At 53.4% G+C, this 21725-nt stretch overlaps 1 protein-coding gene across 1 annotated transcript in view; it reads right to left on the reverse strand.

Moving 5' to 3' along the window:
* CDH23 (cadherin related 23) overlaps positions 1 to 18801 on the reverse strand; it is a 408054-nt gene extending 389253 nt beyond the window's left edge. Inside the window, exons 1-2 of the mRNA XM_060092078.1 lie at positions 18735 to 18801; positions 12263 to 12340 (exon numbers count right to left, since the gene is read on the reverse strand). Coding sequence (XP_059948061.1) covers positions 12263 to 12340; positions 18735 to 18801 — 145 coding nt within the window. The remainder of the gene's footprint in view (positions 1 to 12262; positions 12341 to 18734) is intronic.
* Between the last annotated feature and the right edge of the window lie 2924 nt (positions 18802 to 21725).

Below are 21725 nucleotides of genomic sequence, written 5' to 3' on the forward strand. Positions count from 1 at the left end.
GCCGCACACACTCCTGCTGCCAAGAGAGCCCAGGAAGGGAAGGTCCATGGGCCGTGATATCAGGATGTGGGCACAGAGAGAGGGGGCCAAGGAAGACGCCCTCCCTCACTCAAGGGAAGGGGCCAGAGGGGACCAGAGTTTGAGGCTCTCATCCCCTCCATCCACTGTAGTATGAGGGCAGAGTGAGGAAGCTGAAGAGAAACCACAGATGGTGGGAGAGGCCTCTGTTCTACCCCAGGGCTAGAAGGTTCTCCTCTTCGCTTACGCTGATCTACTCACCTGCAAAGAGGGTAGAGTTCTGGTTGTGGAGGGAGAAAGACCTGGGCTTGGGGGCTTCCCTGGTGGCGCAGTGGTTGAGAATCTGCCTGCCGATGCAGGGGACACGGGTTCGAGCCCTGGTCCAGGAAGATCCCACATGCCGCGGAGTGGCTGGGCCCGTGAGCCATGGCCGCTGAGCCTGCGCGTCTGGAGCCTGTGCTCCGCAACAAGAGAGGCCGTCATAGTGAGAGGCCTGCGCACCGCGATGAAGAGTGGCCCCCGATTGCCACAACTAGAGAAAGCCCTCGCACAGAAACGAAGACGCAACACAGCAAAAATAAATAAATTAATTTTAAAAAAAAAGAAAGACTTGGGCTTGAATCCAGCTCACTTAATGAATTGGGCAGGTTACAATCTCTCTAAGCCTCAGTTTCCTCATCTGTAAAATGGGCTGAATAACCACCTCCTTCATAGGGGGCCGTGAGGATTAAATGAGCAAGGCACGCAAAACCCTTGGACACAGCACGTGGCACATAGGAGGGTGAGCAAGTGGGAAAGTCTGTCCTGAGTCTGAGGGCTGACTACAGGAGCCGGGACCTCCAGAGCAAAACAGAGCACATTCAGGGGCAGGCTTCTGTCTTCAGACCCTGGACAGCGTCATGTGAAGAGGGACAGGCTGACTGCAGGGAACTCTGGGCACAGGGGGACCGATGGAGCATCAGGAGGAGGCAGACAGCCCATGAGCAGGAAGGTATGCTCACTGGCTGATGAGATGGGGAGCGCCCACTGCCGCAAGGGCCCACCCTGTGCCTGCACTACCTGTTGGCAGACAGCTGTGCCGAGTGCATGCCTGGTCAGGCTGGGAGGTGGGACCCGGGACCTCTGGGCCTCTCCCACCTGCAAAGCGAAAATGCCCTTGGAAGAGTAACGCTTAAACCACACTTAATACTTATGTGTTGGGCACAGTGAGCTTCGGCCACTTAAGGGTATTGTTCTTGTCCCCAAGCTACTTCTCTCCTAGTTGGGAAAAGCACTAGTCAATGACAACAAAAATGGTTAGCATATATTAGTGCCAACCACATTTCTTTTTTTTTGTAGTAAACGGGCCTCTCACTGCTGTGGCCTCTCCCGCTGTGGAGCACAGGCTCCGGACGCGCAGGCTCAGCGGCCATGGCTCACGGGCCCAGCCGCTCCACGGCATGTGGGATCTTCCCGGACCGGGGCACGGACCCGTGTCCCCTGCGTCGGCAGGCGGACTCTCAACCACTGCGCCACCAGGGAAGCCCCAACCACATTTCTTAATGTCCAAAGTTAATTAACTTATTTAAGCCTATGAGTATACACTGGGTGACCATCACCCCCATTTTCCAACCAAGTAAACTGAGGCATAGAGAGATTTAAGTAGCCGGTGACAACAGTCCACACTTGTTCAAGATGCAATGCAGGGCTTCTTGGAAGAGGAGGCACTTCAAGACAAATACCTCAATAAAAACAAAGTCTGCCATTTACATGGCAATTTAGTTTTCAAAGCTCTTTCTTAAAGCTCCCTGGGAAGTCAGCTGGGCAAGTATGATCAGCCCCATTTCCAGAGGAGGAAAAAAGAGGCTCAGAGAGGCTAAGGGACTTGCCTGTGGTTACAGAGTTAACAAGAAGTACAGCTGGGATTAGAACCCAGGCCTTGTGCCTCCCCTGCCAGTGCTTGGTGCCCTGTGCCCAGATGGGGGAGAGGAGGAAGGGGATGGCACCCAGATGAGGGGACTGTCAGGGAGATCCTTACACCAAATGACAACTTTCCTGTGTCCAAACCCAAATCCAGGGCTGACACAGAGACTTGATCTCCTATTCCGGACTAAGCTGTAGTTCGACAGTCAGGCTCACAGGTCCCCTGAGCCGTGTAAAGAACAGTCAGGGTGAGGGGAGTGATGACAAGTTCAAAGTCGGCTCTGCCTGCCACCGTCTCCCCAGCCAGCTGGAGGATTTTCAGCTCTTGTAAATCACACCTTCGGCTGGTTCCCAGAGAGCCCAAGTGTTCCTGGCTGGCTGCAAGCTCAGCACATCCTCGTCCAATGGCACAGCTGAGCCAGGCTCATCTGCCAGCCCCCCAGCCCCACTAAAGGGGGTGCCTGCTGTCTGGCCACAGCACAGCTGGCTGAAGCCCCCACCTCCTTAACTGCTGATCACTGGAAAAGGCCGTGGGCCCAGGAGCAAGCAACCTGGTTAATCTCACACTCTCATCTATTTCCCCAGTCATTTCTCAGCAATATTTCCAACTCTGCACAGTATGCCCAGCAAGCACTAGCCTATTCGGAATAACTGGGGAAGCAAGGCCCAAACAGGGAAATCGACTTGCCCAAGCTCACACAGCCGTGGGAGCAGAGTCAGTCCTGGGACCTAGGCTCCTGCCCGAGTCCAGGGCCTGTGCTCCCAGACCAAGCTGTGCTGGCCACTCTCCCCTCTCTGGGAGCAGCTGCCCCTTCATCCAGCTCCTCGCTGGTGTGCACCCTTGGTCACTGAGACCCTTTCCTGGGTGACAGATTGAGGAAAGGCCCTCAAAAATCCTGAGGGGTGGCAGAGTGGGGTAGTAAGAGTGTGGATGTTGAAGACCGAATTCCTGGGATTCAAATCCCATGGGAGCTTGGGCAGCTTGACTGATCTCTCTGAGCCTGTAACATGGGGACCATGAGAGAGCAGACTTCCCATCATTGCTGGAAGGGTTCAAGGAGATCATTCAGGTAACCTAACTAGTAAACCACAAGTACTAAATGATTACTACTATTATTTTTATTTTTAACTACAACAACCTATTTCTGCCATCCAAGACACAACACAAGCTGCTTACCCCACTGCTGGTGGGCCTGGTCCACGGCCTTCTGAAATGCTGTTCCTGTGGCTTCTGCGTGTAAACCCAGTCACTCAATGACACCTCCACTATGAACCTCACCCTCTCCATGCCCAGAATGAAGTCCTTCCTTGCCTGAGCATTAGCAGGGCCCTGGAGCTCACACCTCCCACTTGCCTGGGGGTGGTCTGGGCATTTACCATACATCCTCTCCTCCACTCCAAACTGGGGGTCCTTCAAAGCAATGACTCACATACAGAATCCCAAAGTTGTGGTTAAGTTGCACAGGCTTTGGGGTCAGGCAGCCTTGGGTTCGGGCCCATTTCTATCCTATATGAGCTGTGTGACCCTGTGCAAATTACTCACTGTCTCTGAGCCTCTGCCTTCTCATCTGTAAAATGGGGATTATAAAGCCCACTTTCTCAGTCTGCTACAAGGATTCAGTGAAGCAATGTGTATGAAGAGCTTACCTAGACACAGAGTAAGTGTGTAAATATAGTTGCCATTTTCCCAGTTGTCTTTAATGTGTGTGTCCCTACACTGCCTCCAAGCACAGCTTGGCACAGGTGTGCAGTGCAGACCATTAACGCCTGCCTGCACGACATGTGGCACATCATCGTTATGATTAGTGATATTATGGCTGCATCCAAAACACCCGCCCCACCCCCACCCATGTATCGAGAGGCAGTCCACAGCTGGGGCTGCCACAGGCTCCAGATGTGCCCAGGCAGGGGCCTCTTGGAGAGGCTACAGCCCAGCATTCCCCAAAAGGGTACTAATCTGCCCTATAACCCCCTTTGAGGGCCGATGCTGACCTGGAGAAAGGCAGAAAGGAAGCAAGGCCACAGAGGCATCCAGGCCCTTCCAGAAGTCCTGTGAGCCATCCCCCACCTCCCAGAAGGAAGAGTAAAATCCCTGCTCTGTGAGGTCATCAGGAAGCCAGGGCCCCAGACCAGCCGGTCCCAGCATCTGATCACCTGGACAGATACTAGATCACCTCCTTCCTCCAAAACCTCACCCAGTACTGACAGCTTTAGGAAGCCTCTGGGCTACCCTCACTTCCCCTCCCTGAGCACTCCAACCCCAGATTGTGGCAGCTCTGAGGCACCTGGAGCCCTTTCTCTAAACATCAAGTCCCAAGCTCACAGCCCACCAACCCAGGAGGATGCCCCTTCTTCCCTAGGCCCAGAGGAACCCCATACCTGCATAGGCAGAGCCCTCTTGAATTTCTTTTGCAGATGGTGTGAGAAGTTAGGGCAGGAATCCAACAGTAACTGAGGCCCTTGGGCAAGCTCCCCCCTTGGGCCTCAGTTTCCCCATCTGTAAAGTGGGATCTGACTAGTGATCATCAAATTGTCCTATAGGAGGCCCTAGGTGTTCATTGCAGGCCCTCTGAGGATCCTTGGGTGGGGGGTAAAAGTGAAGGTGAGGAATACAGGCTGTTACCACTGTGTACCTCTGACTTTAACTTCAACCACAGACAGTTATTTCTCCTTAGCACTTATTATTGTCTCAGGCACTCTAATTTTGTCTGTATTGTTATTAGTTACTGAGCTACACTGCCTCTGTACAGGTGGCAGGCGGAAAAGCCCAAACCATGCTCAGAGCACACACCCAGCTGATGCTTGGGAACCACCCCCACTGGACTCCTCATATCCATGTCCCTCTAACCCTTCAATGCCTGTAGTTTTGCCACCGGCCCTTGCCAGGGAACTGCTCTGTGGGACAATGACCCCCTCTTCCCTGTGGCGGTCCTAAGGAACACTCTGGCTAAGGAAAAAATCATTCTCATCCTGTGGTTCTCCATCCTCTCCTGAGAGATGATTTCTTCCCTTTATTGAGACAAGGGAAGAGGGATACAGGGTAGGATAAATAGCCCCTCCCGGGGGACACCAGGTACAGAGAAGGGTCCAGGAAAGACCCAACCCCCTCTCAGATTCCCCTCTAACCTGCCCCTCTTCATATCTGCTTCAGAGCCTCATGCTTGGACGGCATGCCATTCCTGAATGTGTGCTGCCCACGCGCCCACCATTCATGTCAGCTTCCCCGCATCTCCCACGCTGCGCCCAGTGGGGCCTGCCCCTGCGGCGAGTTGTCTGCGTGCTTGCAGGCACACAGCTCCTCCGTCTACTGAGACCGCCGATGCGGGTCAGCCCACCTGAAAATTGCTCTCGCTGGGTCCAGACGAAACAGCTGGGCATTGATGGAGTTTGCAGAGAAATTAATCAGCGCCGTCTGGCAGTGGTGCCAGGCGCTGCCTGGGCCTGATGCATCCTAATGAATCCCGAGCTCCTGCCTTAACGGCTCCTGACAAGACTAATTTAGCTGTGTAGGTGATTAGTGTGGGCATTATCACCTGAATTGTGGCTCAAGACGCTTTGGAGGTCCGGGAGGGTCTGCCTGGGGAAGTCGGCTCCATGAGCAACCACCTTGGCGACACATAGAGGGACCAGAAGCCAAGGGGAGGGGAATCAGCAAGACATTCAACATCCACTCAGCCTTTCATTCTTCCTTCATCCCTCTGCTCATCTGGCCAGCAACTGTCGAGGCCCACTTTGTACCAAGCACTGTGCTTGGCACAGAGGACATGTGCCAGGAGGCTCAGCTTGCTGGGGCTGTACAGTGGACATGGCGCCACTTCTCTGGGATTCACTGTGAGGCTCTGATCGGAGGCTGGCAGTCAATAAACGCTAGCTAATAGTATCGCTCTACAATCTTATATTACACATAAATACCCAAATGATAACTAATTGTAACATTGATATTAATTAAGATAATAAGTAAAAATGAACAGCCGATGGGTACTTACACACAAATAATCATGATAGGATTTGCTAAGAGCTTTCATAGAGGTGAATTCAAAGCAAACAGAGGGTGGGGGATGGCGGAGGCTACGGCACCTCCCAGGGCAGGTGACATCTGAGTTACACCTCGAAAGATGAGTAGGGATTCACCAGGTAGGGAAGGGGGAAGGGCACTCCCGGCCGAAGGGACAGCACGGGTGAGGGTGTGGCAGTGAGACAGAGGTGAGGTGTTGGGGTGCTGAGCGGGTCCCCGTGATGGGGAGCAGGTGAGGAGTGGTAGGTGACAGGCCATGATAAAGAGTACTCACTCCTTTCACTATGCACTTGGGAGGCTTTGGACTGGGGGTATCTAGAATTGGGATAGGAGGAGTGTCCTTGGGACCCAGCCCCAAGGGACACTGTCCCCCTCCAGGACCTGATGAGTGAGGACTGGGGTGGCAGCCAAGGTAGACGGACTAGATGCCCTCCACCCCCTCAGAACTCCTAAGTCAGCTTGGTGCCTCCAAGCCAGGTTTCGTGCTGCTGCTTCTGTGTCCCTCCCTGGAGGGCAGCCAGGGCTCGGTGCCCCGAGGGTCCCCAGCAAATATGCCATATACAGCCTGGGGTGGGCAGGCAGCTGGAGTGATTAAAAACATGACCATCGCACGGTGTGGGCTTTGCCGTTCACAAGCGCAGGCACAAACAGCATCTGTGCTATCTGGGAGACATGCTCTCCTGGGCGCTCTCCCTGGGCAGCCATCCCCGTCATCACCAACACCTTGCTCCTGACACCCTGGGGAGGGGGGCGCCTGGCCTGAGACTCCAGAAGGATGGCGAGCAGGCATGAAGCCAGCCCCAGGCCCTGCCTTGGAAGGTTCCCCCCTGCACTCACAAACTCCAGACTTCACTCCTCCCCCAAGGCACCTCAAGCCCCAGGCATGAGCCAGGCACGGGGGTTGGGGGGCGTCCAGGGGACATAGAGATGGCCCAGGCACCTGGAAGCATTCACAGGGCAACAGGGGAGACAGATGAGCAGCTGAGTAATAACAGCACTGCAACTGGGACTAATAGAGAAGGAGAAAGCAAAGGAAGCAGCCGTTGAACCCCGCCTGGAGAAAGCCAGGAAGGCCACACAGAGGTGGCAGCATGTGAACTGACTTGACTGAGCAACGGAGGTTCATCACGTTCCAGGAAAAAGGAGCAGCAACTGCAAAGAGCAAGAGGCAGGAACTCGCCTTTCCTGCTCGAGGAACTGCAGGGCGACCAGTGGAGCGAGCTGGGGCTGTGGGGAAGGAGCAGGGCCTGGACTGCAAACAGCCTCGATGCCAGTTAAGAACACGGTTTTCACTCCAGGTGGGTGAAGGGGGCTTGAGCTGACCTTGTGACAGGCTCTGTCTCAGGTTGAAAAGGACCACTTGGCTGGGAGGGTGAGAAAGGCTGCAGCAGGGCAGAGGGAGCAGGGGCACCGCTGAGACCATCGGGAAGCTGTTGGGATGATCCAGACTTGGCCTGTGGTGGTAGGAGGTGAAGCAGTGAGAAGATTCTGGAAATATTTTGAAGATCAAGCCAAAAGGATTTCCTGATGAATTGGATATGAGGTGGTCGGGGGGAACGGAAGAGTCAGGGAAGACCCCAAGTTGCTGGTCTGAGCAACTGGAAGGATGGAGTTGCAACTGAGATGGGAAAGGCTGCAGGGAAGCAGGGGTTTGCAGGGAAGATTGGGAGTCTGGCTTTAGACTGAGGCTGAGAGCCCTTTAGACATCCACGTGGAAATGGATGGAGAGGTGGTATATGAGTCTAGAATCTCTGGTGTGAGGAGGCCCAGGCAGAAGGTAGAAGCCTCAGGGCTGTCAGCACACAGGTGGTACCCAGAGCTGCCGGACTAGGCATGGCACGGGAGTGAGAGCATGGAGAAGAGACAGAGGAGCTGGGCCCCGGGGCCCTCCAGTGCCAAGAGGCCCTGGAGAAGTGGAGGAACAGGCAAAGGAGACTGAGAAAGCACAGCCAGAGGTGACGTCCTGGAGGAAATAAAGATAACTGCTGAAAGGCCACAAGGCCTGAGGATTAACGGTCAGCTTTACAGGGAGGCAGTCGGTGGTCCTGACATGAGCAATATTGGTGGAGTGTTTGGAGTGGATTGGGGAGGGCGATCGGAGGCAGCATCCTTGCACCCTGTCCCTCATCCTAAAGGTGCCATGAGGCCATTCGCTGCCGACAGCCAGGGCCGAGGTGTGGGCTATGCCAACCAGCCTGGCCAGGCATCAAGTCTTCACTGTGCTCTTGCTCTGCCCCGCCCAGGCCGGGCTCTGCTGCCAGTGACTGAGGTCCACGTCTGGAGAAGACAAACAGGGACAAGGGGGGCCTGGATGTTAACGGCCAGGGGAAGGCAGAGCTACTTCATGACTTCATTTGGCTTCTGTCTTTTCCAGCTGGGAGATGGGCTACAAAAAGAACATCACACAGAAGGAATTGGAAGCTGAGATAGGAGGAAATAGAGATGGAACATGCAGCCTCCGCGCGGGATTTCAGATGGCTGGGCCGTGCCCTCTCACTCGGCTCCCCAGCACGTGGCCGCTGGCCAGTGGTCGGAAACTGAGGCAAGAGCATGAAAAATGGAAAGGCTCAGAAGGTTTGGGGTGAATGGAAGTCCCAGTCTCTAAGCCAGGAGAGCACACTCACAGAAACTACATTCTGATAGAGCCTGTAATCAAACTCTACCTTCCATTCTTAAAAGGAATTTAAAAACGAATTAAGACACTTAGGACACTGCCTCAAGCACTCAGTAAACATTGTTAGTATAATAATACATATAATATATATATATAGTATACCATATGTTATGTTATCATTATTATTCTGTAAGGCTCCAGTGGTCAAAATTAGGTTCAGTGGGTAGTAGTTGCAGGGACAGGTTTCACAGTAACATTAGGAAGACGTTTTCATTCCCAGAACTGTCCCCACAGCACAGAAATGAGCAGCCTGGTAAGATCATGAGTTCCCCTTCACTGGGGGTCCAAGCAGAAGCCGGATAATCTGTCCCAGAGCTGGAAGTTTGGTCTGCCCGCAGCTCTGACCTCCTCCTCTGGTAAGCTGACATTTTCAGACTAGTTTGGTCTCTGGCTCTAGCCACTGGTACCAACCACCCCCACTGGACCCAGCTCACCTATGTGCTTGTCTGTCCCCCTTGCAATCCCGTGGCTGGCAGGACAGTCCAACCAGCCATCCTTGGGACACACATAAGTTCTCTTTTGTGTAACAACAAAGCATTCTAGGTGTGGAAGCTTTGGAGTTAACTATAGTGTATGTATACAGCCCAACAATCCAGAAGGGAGACTATTCCATCCCATTTTACAGTTTGGAGCACTGAGATTCAGAGAGCAAAGGGTTAGTGAGAGGCAAGCCTCAAAGTCAAGTCTCTAGGCCACCCCATTCCACATGGCAGGCAAAGGGCCAGTCTCCTTGACAAGCTGTTTGTCAAGCTTGACAAGCTCCTTGACAACCCTTACCCTCACCCTAGCCACTGCTGGTCAGAGGTCTGCACCCTGCTTTGTCCACGTGAGTCCATATGCATCCTCTGAATGGCCCAGGGCAAGTAGGTGACAGCACTCAGTGGAGGTTTCCAGGGCTGTGTTATCTCAGGGCCCAGAGATGTGACACCCTGGGCTAGCAGGACTGCCCCAGCTCAAGGCCACTGGGCCCATCTTTCCAATGCCCTCTCATTGGTGAGATGGGGAGATAGAGGCCCAGAGAGGGGAGGCACTGTGCCCAACGCCACACAGCAAGGAACAGAAACTGGGCTCATGACTTTCAGGGCAGAGCTGTGCTGCCCCATCCTGATGCAAAAGGAAGGGAGGAGGCCAGGAGGGTGCGGTCCAGCTCAGCACTGGCCCCTGCCCAGACAGATGAGCAGAGTTGTCTTCCAGCTCACTGAACCCTCTCTCATTCCTGTGGCCTCCCAGAGCCAGGGATCAATCCCCACTGCATCAGATGCTCCCCCGCACCCCGCCTCGCGCTGTGACTGCCAAACACAGCCATAATGGGGCTGAGTCCTGGGAGTTACTCCTGGAGGCCAGTTGATGCCCGCGCTTGCAAAAGACAATCAAGAACCAGAGCCAAAGGTAACTGGAGCAAGGCCTGCTGGAGGGCTCGCTGGGGGCGTCCAGCCCAGGGTGTATCACTACCAGCACTGGCCGAGCAATGGCCACCCCTCCCAACCCCATCACCCTCCCTGCAGCACAGGCCTCTGAGAACCCCGCACTCAGGGCGGAGCGGGGCAACAGATGGGGTGACGGGGCTGGCGCTGCTCACCTGAGGGGGCCTTCGCCTCTCCCTGCCAGCAGCCCAGCTCAGTGAGTGGCTGGCCACACCTCTGCCTCAGGGGCCTGCCTGTCCCAGATATATTGCCTCCACCACAAAGGAATCTCCAGGACGATGAGGTTCAAACAGACACTTATAAAAATCAGCCACAGGAAATAGTGTGTGAAGCAATGGAAAGGACCCGTTCAGGACTCTGCTCAAGAGCCACCACCTCCCCCTAACCTCTCCTGCTTCCTCCTGCTCTGCCCTGCCCGCAGAGGCACGACTCGTCCCCCTTCAATCCCCACTGGGGCTTAACCAGACAGCCCACCTAGCCTCTATTACCTGCGACGCTGACTTCTTTACCCCTCGGTCGAATTCCTCTCTGAATGCACAGCACCCAGGCCTGGCACAGGGGGCACCCCATCTATATCTGATAAACTGATGAATGAACTGGAAAGAGCAGAACCCCTAGTGGTGATAAACGCTGCTAACATTCATCTCTTACGGATCCACAGGCACTGGGCACCTCTCTGCTGGCTCTGCGCCAGCCCCACGCCAGGTCTGGGCCTGCAGAGGAGCCAGGAAGAATCTAGGAGCCCACAAACACCACCCCCTGACCCAACTCAGAAGGGAGGAACCAGCTCAGCAGGGTCCCCAAGGGACTGCCGGCCATCCTCTCCACCCCTCAGAAGGTGAGCTAAGCCTCTGGAAGAACATTCCAGAGAGGCAATCTGCCTCCTTCCTGGACACTTCAAACATCCAGATGCCCAAACACCAATCCCCAAATCCAGCCTCACAATGCTGATGCGTGGGGCTGCTAATCGTCAAAAGAGTGGCTACTTTCTACACAGTGGGTCCCCACAGCCCTAGACACAGAGTGCCACTGGGCCACGGGGACAATCCCTACAATAGTCAGAATACCTGCTGTGCCCAGCACCTACCCACAAAAAAAAGGAAGAGTGGAAGGAAAGACCTCTGCAGGTCTCATGTGCCCCTGCAAACAGCAGGGGAGAGTCTGGGGCCCACTGAGGCTCCCCTCTTCAAGCAGAGATTTTCTTTGAAGAATTTTGCATCTATGTTTGGTTTTACACATATGAAAGAGTGCTTTAAATGACCTATTAGTTAAGTGTCTTCACAGCCCTCCCCTCTCTAAGCCATCCTGCTTCATTTTCAAGTATAAGTGATGCTCCAGAAAGATGCACCACGCTGGCTGCCGATGCATGCTGCTTCTGGCGCACAGCCCCACCCTGATACCCATGAAGCAGGCAGACCTGAGTGTAAGAAGCCCCAGATTACAAGCACTTTCTCTAAAATGACACGGACAAGAATGAGAGGACACAAGAGGGAGTGCTGGTGGAGGTGAGTGGCACCTCCTCACGTTGTTTTCCTGCGTGCTCACAAGAACTAGTGCCTTCCCATCAGCACAGCTGCGAGATGGGTTTGTTCAATTCAACCCCATTTCCTGAGAAGCTTCAGGGTCCCTAGAGCTGAGCTAAGGCCATGGGGCTATGCGTGCCGACCTCCAGCTGCAGGTGTAGGAGCCAGGCCCTCGGGAGGGGCTCGTGAGGATAGACCTGGGTGATGAGGTGGCTCAAGCTGGGGGCAGGTGGTGAGAAGTGGGTACCAGGATGCTCGTGATCACTTCCTAGATAATTTTTTTTCTAATGACAGAAAGACAGGCATACTCAGTGCAGAAAACTCAGTAATCACGGAAAAGTACAAAAGGCTACAAAACAAACTCTACAAGAGCTTTCATCTTCATATTTTCACAAGGAAGAGGAACGAGGCATTTTGTAGGACAAAATTAGTGCAGAAGTGAAAGTCAAGCAACTTGGGCTCAATGTGATAAACCTTTGACACTGAGAACTCCTCTCTTTTGGAATAGGCCACCACAGGAAGTAGTGAGTGTCCCATCCCTGGAGGCAACCAAGCAGAGGCCACACGAACACCCATCCGGGACCCCATGGAAGAGCTTCCAATAACAGGGGGAAGATCAGCTCAATCTCTAAGATCCCTTTCATTTGTGGGAAAGGAGCCCACCTCACGCCACCCAGCCTGCCCACCAGCCCTTGCGCCAACTCACCCACAGGCGTATCCTCGCTGATCAGCAGGTATGTATCAAAGAAGTGGTTGGTGAAGAAGGGCAGTCGGTTCACCTGGCCTGGAAGTTAGAGGACAAGAGCATCAGTCAAGTACCCTCGTGCCAGCTCCATGCGTTCTGTAAGGGGCACAGAGTATGGGCTCCAGTGGGCACTGAACCTGCATCCAGTGCTGCAGACACCTTTCCAGGGCCTTGGCAGCTCGCTGTTCTGCCTCGAGGCAAATGGGGAGTAAGGCCAGTAGGCAAGCAGAAGGCTGTCAGGTCGTTTGCTCAGTGAGGCCACGAGCCACGTGTGGCTATTGAGACCTGGTCCACACTAGGATGTGCTGAAGTGTAAAATACACACAGGATTTTGAAGATGTTGTACGAAAAAGTGGGTGTGAAATATCTCATTCATCTTTTATATTGGTGACGTGGAAATGAGAAGATTGTAGCTTTACTGGATTAAGTCAAATACATTATTAAAATGAGTTTCACCTGTTTCAGTTCTAATGTGCCTCTTAGAAAATTTAAGACCACACATGTGGCTCACATTGTATTTCTACAGGGCCTCCCAGCTGTAGATAGACTGGGAGCTTGGCAAGGACAAGGGCTGTCTGCTGTGTTAAGCACTGCAGCCCTGGCGCCCAGAACAGGACTTGGCACTTAGAAGGCCCTCAGCAGCTATTTGTTGTGTGAAGGAATGGCCAGCTGATGCCATGTGATTAATAACAATAATAACAACAACAACAATAATAATAGCTGCCATCTATGGAACCCTCCTCTGTACCAGCCGCTTATACCACCTCCAGCAATCCTCATGGTCCAACATGTGCTGTCACAGCCGCATTTTACTACTGAGGGAAATGAGGCTTTGAGGGGGTAACTAGTAACTTGCCCAGGGTCACACAGCTGGTAAGTGTGGCACGGGCCGTACTGGAACCCAGACCTGGAAGCCTGTGCAGGTAACCCTGTACCACTCTGTGACAGCCTCAGGTTGGGGGCTGGCTCTGGAAGGGGACAGTGTGATACCGTCATGGGCTGAGGAATTTCACATCTATGAAGAGTCCCCCATATCACAAGTCCCTCACACAAAGCCTCCCCAAGGCTGGCTTCCTCTGTCCCCTGAGCAACCCCCCAGAGGCCTTCAGTAGTATGGTATAATATGAAATATATTTGGTCTCTGCCCCCAGTTCCTGGCACAGAGCTTCAAAACTCCTTGCAATTTCCAGAGTGATAGGAGTGTCTTTTGTTATATCCATAAGGGGCCCCCTTGACCACACCCAAGTTTATGCCAATGAGGTGATTTATTTTTTATCTTTAAATTAAAAAAAAATTTTTTATTGAAGTATAGTTAATTTATAATGTTGTGTTAATTTCTGGTGTACTGCAAAGTGATTTATTTATATATACATATAAATATATTATTTTTCATATTCTTTTCCACTATATATAGTTTATTAAAAGATATTAAACATAGCTCCCTGTGCTCTACAGTAGGACCTTGTTTATTTTATATATAGTAGTTTGTATCTGCTAATCCCAAACTCCTAATTCCCCACCCCCTCCTTTCCCCTTCGGTAACCATAAGTTTGTTTTCTATGTCCATGAGTCTGTTTCCGTTTTGTAAATAAGTTCATCTGTGTCATATTTTAGATTCCACATATAAGCAATACCATTGGTATTTGTCTTTCTCTGTTTGACTTACTTCACTTAGTATAATAATCTCTAGGTCCATCTATGTAGCTGCAAATGGCATTATTTCATTCTTTTTTATGGCTGAGTAGTATCCCATTGCGTACACATGCCACATCTTCTTTACGCATTCATATGTTGATAGACATTTAGGTTGCTTCCATGTCTTGGCTATTGTAAACAGTGCTGCTACGAACACTGGGGTGCATGTATCTTTTCAAATTAGACTTTTCTCTGGATATATGCCCAGGAGTGGGATTGCTGGATCATATGGTAACTGTTTTTAGTTTTTTAAGGAACCTCCATATTGTTCTTCGTAGTAGCTGCGCCAGTTCACATTCCCACCAACAGGGTAGGAGGGTTCCCTTTTCCCAGTGAGGAGACTTAGAGTGGGGCCTCTACAGAGAGCCTCAGGAAGGAGCTAATCACCAGAAAGACCAAGTGATTAGATGGGGAACTTTCAGCCCAGCTCCAACCTCTAGCGAGGGGAGGGGAGCTGGAGATTTCCAATATTTGATGAGCTCCCAAGTTGGTGAACACATCCATGTGCTGGGAGGATGGCACACCTGGAGAGGCATGGAAGCTCCACCCGACCCCACCCCCCCCATAGCTTGCCCTGTGCATCTCTTCCATCTGGCTGTTCCTGAGTTGTACCCTTTATATTCAACCAGTAAATGTAAGTAAAGTATTTCCCTGAGTTCTGTGAGTCATTCTAGCTAACTGAACCTGAGAAAGGGTAGTAGGAAGCCCTGATTTATAGCCAGTTGGTCAGAAGTACAGGTGGTCTGGGACTCACCACTGGCATCTAAAGTAGAGCTGAACCCTTAAATCTGTGGAATCTGGCACTAACTCTGGGTAGACAGCATCAGAATTGAATTGAATTGTTGGACACACAGTCGGTGTCTGGAGAGTTGGAGAACTGGTTGTTGGTATTGGAAAACACCCCAGAAGGAGGCAAATGAGGGCACTTCCCCCTCTGCCCCTACCAACCAGGGATGGGGGGCTGGTCGGTCTCACATGGGGCCGACATCGTGCAGCACACACGTAAGCAGCTCCTGCTGGGTCTTCCAGGGGCCCTGAACATGGGTGGGTTGCAGCCCTCCCCTCCCTCATTTCTGCTGACCTGGCTCCCTCAGAGCTTGGGCCAGGCTCAAGAACACAGAGGCTAGTACTTCCCTCATTGCTGGAGACCTCCTAGTGGGGAGCAGGCAGAACTAATGGAATCTCCACCCCACCCCCTCTGCTCAGGCACCCAAGCTGATGTCATTTCTGGTTCTGCAAGCACTGTAGCCTCTCTCTCCCCTCCTGGCCAGGACTGCTGGCCCTTTTGCCTTCACTTGCCAAATTCCTATTTATCCTTCAAGATTTGCCTTAGATGTCCCTTCTTCCAGGAAGCCCTCCCTGACCACCACAACTACACATATGCACTCGCCCACACCCTTCTACCCTCTAATATGAGGAACCTGGGGCTCCTCGCACACACAAGAGCCTCAGAAAGAGGTCAGTGGTCAAGGGCTTCACCTTTGTTCATAGTCTCCCTGTGCCTTTCTAGTCATATGACCTCCCCATGCCTCAGTTTCCTCAGGTGTAGAATAGCGATAACAATAGGACTTACTTCTTGGCTGTGTTGAGGATTAAATGAGATTACATACATAAAGCACTTAGCGCCGTGCTCCCGCACACAGCAAGCACTCGATAAATGGTAGCTATTATTAATACTGGTATTAATGACAGTGCTGCCTGCTCAGCCAGATGGGGAGGCTTTGGATCCCTGCTGGGGGCCTTGGGTTCCCTTACAGAAAGCAGCTGAGCCAGGGTAGAAGGCTCAGGGGTGACCAGGGAATTCGGCATGGGCTCAGGCTGGGGCAATGGGAGGGAAACCATTTGTTTTACAGGACCTGCCAATAATCAGCCACTGAGAGCTCTGCACGGGCGGTTGGGCAGAGCCTCGGGGACGTACGTCGCCTGCCACATACCAAGCGGGACCATGATCTGGGAACAGGCTCCCACCCTAGGAAGCCCAGTGGCCTTGGGCTGCCAGTGGGGACTGGGAGGGTGATGGGAGGGTGGGAAAGGGGGGTGCCCACAGGTCGCCTGTTCTCTTAAAAGACACTTTTAAGGCACGAAGGCTGTGTCCTCCAGAGGCAAACTGATGCCTCAGGAGCTCTGAGGCCTTCGGCCAAGTGGGAACGTGAGTGCCCGTGCGAGGGGAGGGGACAACGGGCGACTTCTGTGAAGGAACGAGAGTCCAGCTGCCTGCACCCACGATGCACTCCTCTGTCCCCGCCCCGCACATGCTCATTCCCTGCTTTGGCACCTACTGTTTGTTCTGCCCTGGACGCCTTCTCCCTGCATCCCTGGCCCACTCACACTTATCCTTCCCTACAAAGTAGATGCGGGTCCACCAGCTTTAAATATTTATTTCAACACTGTTGTGGCCTCTCCCGTTGCGGAGCACAGGCTCCGGACACGCAGGCTCAGCGGCCATGGCTCACGGGCCCAGCCGCTCCGCGGCATGTGGGATCTTCCCAGACCGGGGCATGAACCGGGGCATCGGGAGGCGGACTCTCAACCACTGTGCCACCAGGGAAGCCCAAGAATCAAGCTTTTAACCACCACAGGCCTGAGGGGAGAAGGGAGAGGGGGAGGCTCACAGAGAAGGCAGATTCGAGCTGCGGTGCTGGATGACAGGCCTTCCACACACGGCAAGGAAGGGAAAGATCCCGGAAGGAAGCAAGCTGGGCAGATGTGGAGGAGCGGAGCCGTCAAGGCACACGACGTGGGAAGGACAAGGCATCCACCAGACCAGGAAGCACAGACTTCACTCAGAACCGTGGGATGGGACAGGGGATTCCTGTGAGGGCTTGAAGGACACTGGCAAGTGGCAGAGCCTGGACTGGAACCAGGAAAGCCCAACCCCAGCCCAGGCCCACCTGCCCAGGCCTCTGAAGGCACAATGGTTCTCACTGAGGTCCATGTTGGGCACAGCCCTAGACCCCGCCCCCAACTCATGACGGGGAAGGTGCACAGGACAGGGAGCACAGAGCAGCGCCAGGGGAGGCCTTGTATGCCCTGCCACTCGCTGCTGTGCAGCCTGGGCAAATGGCTCTACCTCTCTGGCCACCATTTCCCAGCCTCAAGATGACGACAGAAAGCCCTCACTGCCCTCTCACCCTGCCTCCCTGCCAGAGGTGTCCTGTGCACGGCATCACTGTTATGATGGCTGCTGCAATTTGGATGCATGAGTCGCCTGTGATCTAGAGAGCTCAAGGGGAGCACCTCTTCTAGGAAGGCAGCCAAGCTGTTAGCACCTGTTATATTTCTTTTTAACGGGGAGGGCGGTGGAGGGCATGAGTGTCCAAGGTCACAGAGTCCCTGAGGAGTCTGAGGACACCAACAAGCAAACCCAGAGGGTCGGAGCTGAGGGTCTCAGGTGCCCCTCACTGAGCCCTCCCCGAATGGGGCAGAGAGGAGCGGGAGGACAGAGATGTGGATCGAGGCCTAGCTGGGCCCTGCTTTGTACGACCCTGGGCCAGCTGCTTCTCCAGGTGTCAAGTTTCTCCTTTGTAAAGTGGGCCAGGAGTGGAAAGAGGGTCTGAGACCCCTTCTGGCTCTGCCCCTGAGAGTCTCGGAGGCTGTGCCATAATCCTGCGCTGCTTGGATGGGAGTGAGCTCCCCATCACAGAGGCATTCCAGCAGAGATCCCTCCCAGCATGGAAGCCAGGAGAGGGGACCTTCAAGGGACTCTCGGGCAGCAGGATGCCAGCAGCAGTCCACCAAGCATGAAGCTCTGGTTTCCTCCAGAGGCTCCCGGCTCCCTGGAGTGAGAGGAGGAGCCGATGCCCCTCAGAAGTATGTTTGCCTGTGTCGCCAGGCACGCTCTGCCCATAGCTCTTCCCTGAGGACACCCTGGTCCCGCGGGACACCAAGCCAGCTGTGCCTGCTGTCCTGGCCTTCCTTCGTGCACACCAGAGCTGCTTTGCTCCCGCTGTCCAGTAGAGGCAAACGCCCAGGACTTTCCTGGCCTCCTCCGTGGGCACTAAAACTGGCACTGACCTGGCTGCTGCAAGGCCAGGGGAAGGAGGGCTGGCCCCCCCTGCAGAGAAGAAAGACTCTTCGCAGCCACACCCTCCCTCAGGCTATTCCCTCCTCTAGGATTCCCTTCTTCCCTCTCTCCCCTTTAAAACGACTTCTCAGTCTTCAGAGCCCAGATGAAACATCTCTCTTCTGGCTGGGTCTCTCCTGTGCCCGCAAGTTCAATTAATCTTTTCTTCTGATGGGCTTCTCTGGAGCTCTGTACACCCATTACCACTTTATCCACCCCGCTTAGAGCAATCCTATCTGTGTCTTTCTCCCTGGTGAGCCCCTGAGCGCCCGAGAATGTCATTTCTTCCATGCCCCCAGAGTTGGACATAGTAGGCCACACAGTGTCACATAGTAGGTGCTCAAAAGACAACTGTGAAATGGACTAGAACTGGGGCCAGTCCCCGCATCCCAGAAGAAGGACAGTTCATGGTCATAGATGTCTCCCCTTAGAGCTCAAGTATTTCTCAAGGCTCCTCCCCTTCCCTCATGTGTCCCAGGCCCTGGGGATGGCTGGTATTTTCAGTCCTGTGAGGGCTGCAGAAGCAACTGAGGCCCAGAAAGGGAAGTGAGTGCCCAGTCACACACACAGCAAGGCAGGGTCTTGAGAGTCCCAGAGCACAAACGCCAACCACACACCGTCCAGCCCGGCCTCCCATGCTCGCTGTGGGGAGAGAAGGTGGAGGATTGAACTTACCACAGCATCCAGAGATCAGCACAGAAAGCCAGACCACGAGGCAGCTGGAAGCGACGTGGCACCTCATGGCTCCTGGGGACAAAAGGAGGGGAGGGTGAGAAACGTCCGATTGGAGCGCCTGCTCTTGCAGGCTGTGCAGCACGGCCTCAGCCCTGCAGCTCCGGGAGAATTGGGCCTGAGAAGGGAGGAGAGAGAATCAGTGCAGCCGGGGGGGCGGGGCACATGGGGAAGAAGAGAGGGTCTGTACCCTGGGGTTCTGTCATCGCCCAGTGCTGAGAGTGGTGTGGCACGACTGGGCTGAGGGCATGGGCAACAGTCCCCTCTGTGCCCTCGTGGAGGCCGACTGCACGGCTTGTGGGCAGGGCTCGGGGGCACGGGGACAGGTTTGTGACACATGCGGGGCTCCGTGGGCAGAGGGTGGGGCTGCTGCCTCTATCCTCCAGGACAGCATCCCCCAAGGGCGGTGGAACCTGGCTTAGTGGGGACAGAGTTAGGAGGCGGGTGCTGAGCAGGAAGACAGGGGTCTCAGAGCGGGTCGGCAGCCGCCCGCACCCCCCCCAGCCAAAGTGCCCAATGCACATTCTTTTCCAGTTTTTACATCTGCAGTATCATCTCATAACCTTGGATATGAAAGGAGCCCCCAGGCCATGGTGTCCAAAGAGGCACAGAGAAGGGAGGTAACCTGACCAGGGCCCTCCAGCAAGTCTGTGGAAAGCTGGAGCCGGACTTTTCTCTCTAGCTAAGCTCTAGAGAGAGCTGGGGTCCAGCTGCCAGAGGCTCAGCAAAGCAAGCTCCCATCTCTAAGTGTAGTGGGGCGGGGGTAGGAGGTGAGCGGCGGGAGGGGTGCTCCCTCCCATCGCGGCTGTGGCCTGCCCGGCCCCATTACAGCAGGGCCACGGCCCTCTGGTTCCTTCTTACGCCTGCAGCAGCGGCTCCAGAGCAGGCCTCCCTGGAGACCAGCAGTGACACCGGGAGGGGCCCACGCTCCTCAGCTGGGGATCCCTGCCTTCTGCTAACGCTGCCTTACCTCACGGCCCACTCACCTCTGCATCCCCACGGCCTAGCCAAGGGCCCACACATCCTCCTTCAGGGAGCACCTACTGTGCACCTCGCCTGGGAGGCATTATCCTCCCCGGTTCACAAGGTGGGGTCTGAAGGCCAAGAGCCATTAAACAATTTGCTCAGAGACCCCCAACTAGTGAGTGGTGGGGTCAGCATCTGGGCCCAAGTTGACATACCACCTCCCTCATCATTAAATGATCAGGAAAGCCTTGGGGGAGGAGAAGGGAGCTGAAGAAAAGGGTTTTGTGGAGAGACTTCACATCTCTGCAAGACCTCGGGGCAAGGGCTTCAGAAAGGGCCCAGGGCTCAGATCTCTTGGTTCCGGACCTGGAGCCGACTCCCTCTCCCAGCCCGGTGCCAAGTGGAGGATGGATCCTGTCCCACACCACACACATGGCCCGTGGTGCCCTCGTGTTTTCCTTGAATACTGTACTTAAAATGTTCTAATTACCAAGTATGAAACAGTGACGTGGGAAATAAAAGATTCTAAGATGTTGTCACGTAATAAAAGACAAATGCCCATCATATCCCTATATTTCCACCCCCTTGCGTTTCCAGAGGTCAGCAGCCTATCACAGGGGCAGGCAGGGCATACAAATGAGGAGACCCCAGTGGTGGGAATGATGGCCATTTGGAGGCCAACACTCTGCCCAAAAGCAGCAGCTGCTGATGTATTTCAGCCAAGAGGGAATGTGGGTGCAGTGTGCCCAGAGCTTCTGATTTTTCTCAATGAAAAGCTGGAAATTTGGCTTTAACTATGAATTCAATTTTTAAATGTTGGCAAATAATTCCATTTTCATGAGCCAAACATGACCTGTCTGATGGCCAGAGTGGGCAGCTTGGGCCTGGCGTGCATCCTACGAGGCCCTTCTCCACACCCAGGCAGATATGTTCACATTACAAACGCGTACGAGTGGTGTGGCTGCTGTTTCTCTTTAGGATGATGAAGTCACCCTCTACACAAAAGAAATTCACTTTTCTCATGTCATGATAATTCAGACAACCCTCCAGGTCAACACTACCATATCCACTTCCTCCATTTTCAGAGCTAGATAACAGTTCATGGGATGGATGTTTCGTCATGGAGACAAACATCCCCTACTGTTGGGTATCTGAGTGTTTACTGTTTCTTGCCACACAGTCAGTGTCACTGTGGACATCTCTCTGCATGTAACTGTGTTGGGACTTTGCTCTCAATCTTGGTTCTCCAACAGTAGCATGAATGGACCAATTAAATACAACACAGAGCACGTATGTAAACTTTTCTTAGCCACTGTCATATTACCTTCTGTAAAGACTGTGGCAATTCCCACTCCATCTAGAAGTGTATGAGAGGGCCTCTGTGCCCACCTGGAAGTGATCCCTCTTTTAAATGGCTGCCAATTGGAAGCATGAAAAATGGAATGGCCTTGTTGTTTTAATTTGCATTTCCCTAACTACCAGTGAGGTTGAGCATGACGCCTTTTTCTAAATGTTCAAACCACTTTCCATCTGTTATCTTGCATTAGCCTACCGTATGCTGCAAAGAAGCTAGCCAGCATCACAAGCATTATCCCTGATTTACAAGTGGAGAAACCGAGGCACAGAGCAATTAAGTGACACTCTGACATCTCATAGTGAGTGAGTGCCTTTTAAAAAAAATCTCCAGCCCTCTGCCTTTGGAAACCAGCTATTATGAGAATTAAACAACATCTGCTAAGAAGATCATCCACAAATAGCTGGGAGTGCCCACCATTCTGCTGGGTGTTTCAGGAAGTTTGCAGCGGAAGAAAGGAAGGAAGAAAATGAACACTTACTAGGCAACTTCCACAAGCCTGGGGTTTTCACAGGTATGACTTTATTCAATCTTCCCAAATGTCTCTAAAATGTAGATATTATTGTCCCCATTTTACAGATGAGGAAATTAAGGCTCAGAGAGGTCACCTAGGA

The sequence above is a fragment of the Mesoplodon densirostris genome, chromosome 1 (assembly GCF_025265405.1).
Source record: "Mesoplodon densirostris isolate mMesDen1 chromosome 1, mMesDen1 primary haplotype, whole genome shotgun sequence".
Taxonomy (NCBI): domain Eukaryota; kingdom Metazoa; phylum Chordata; class Mammalia; order Artiodactyla; family Ziphiidae; genus Mesoplodon; species Mesoplodon densirostris.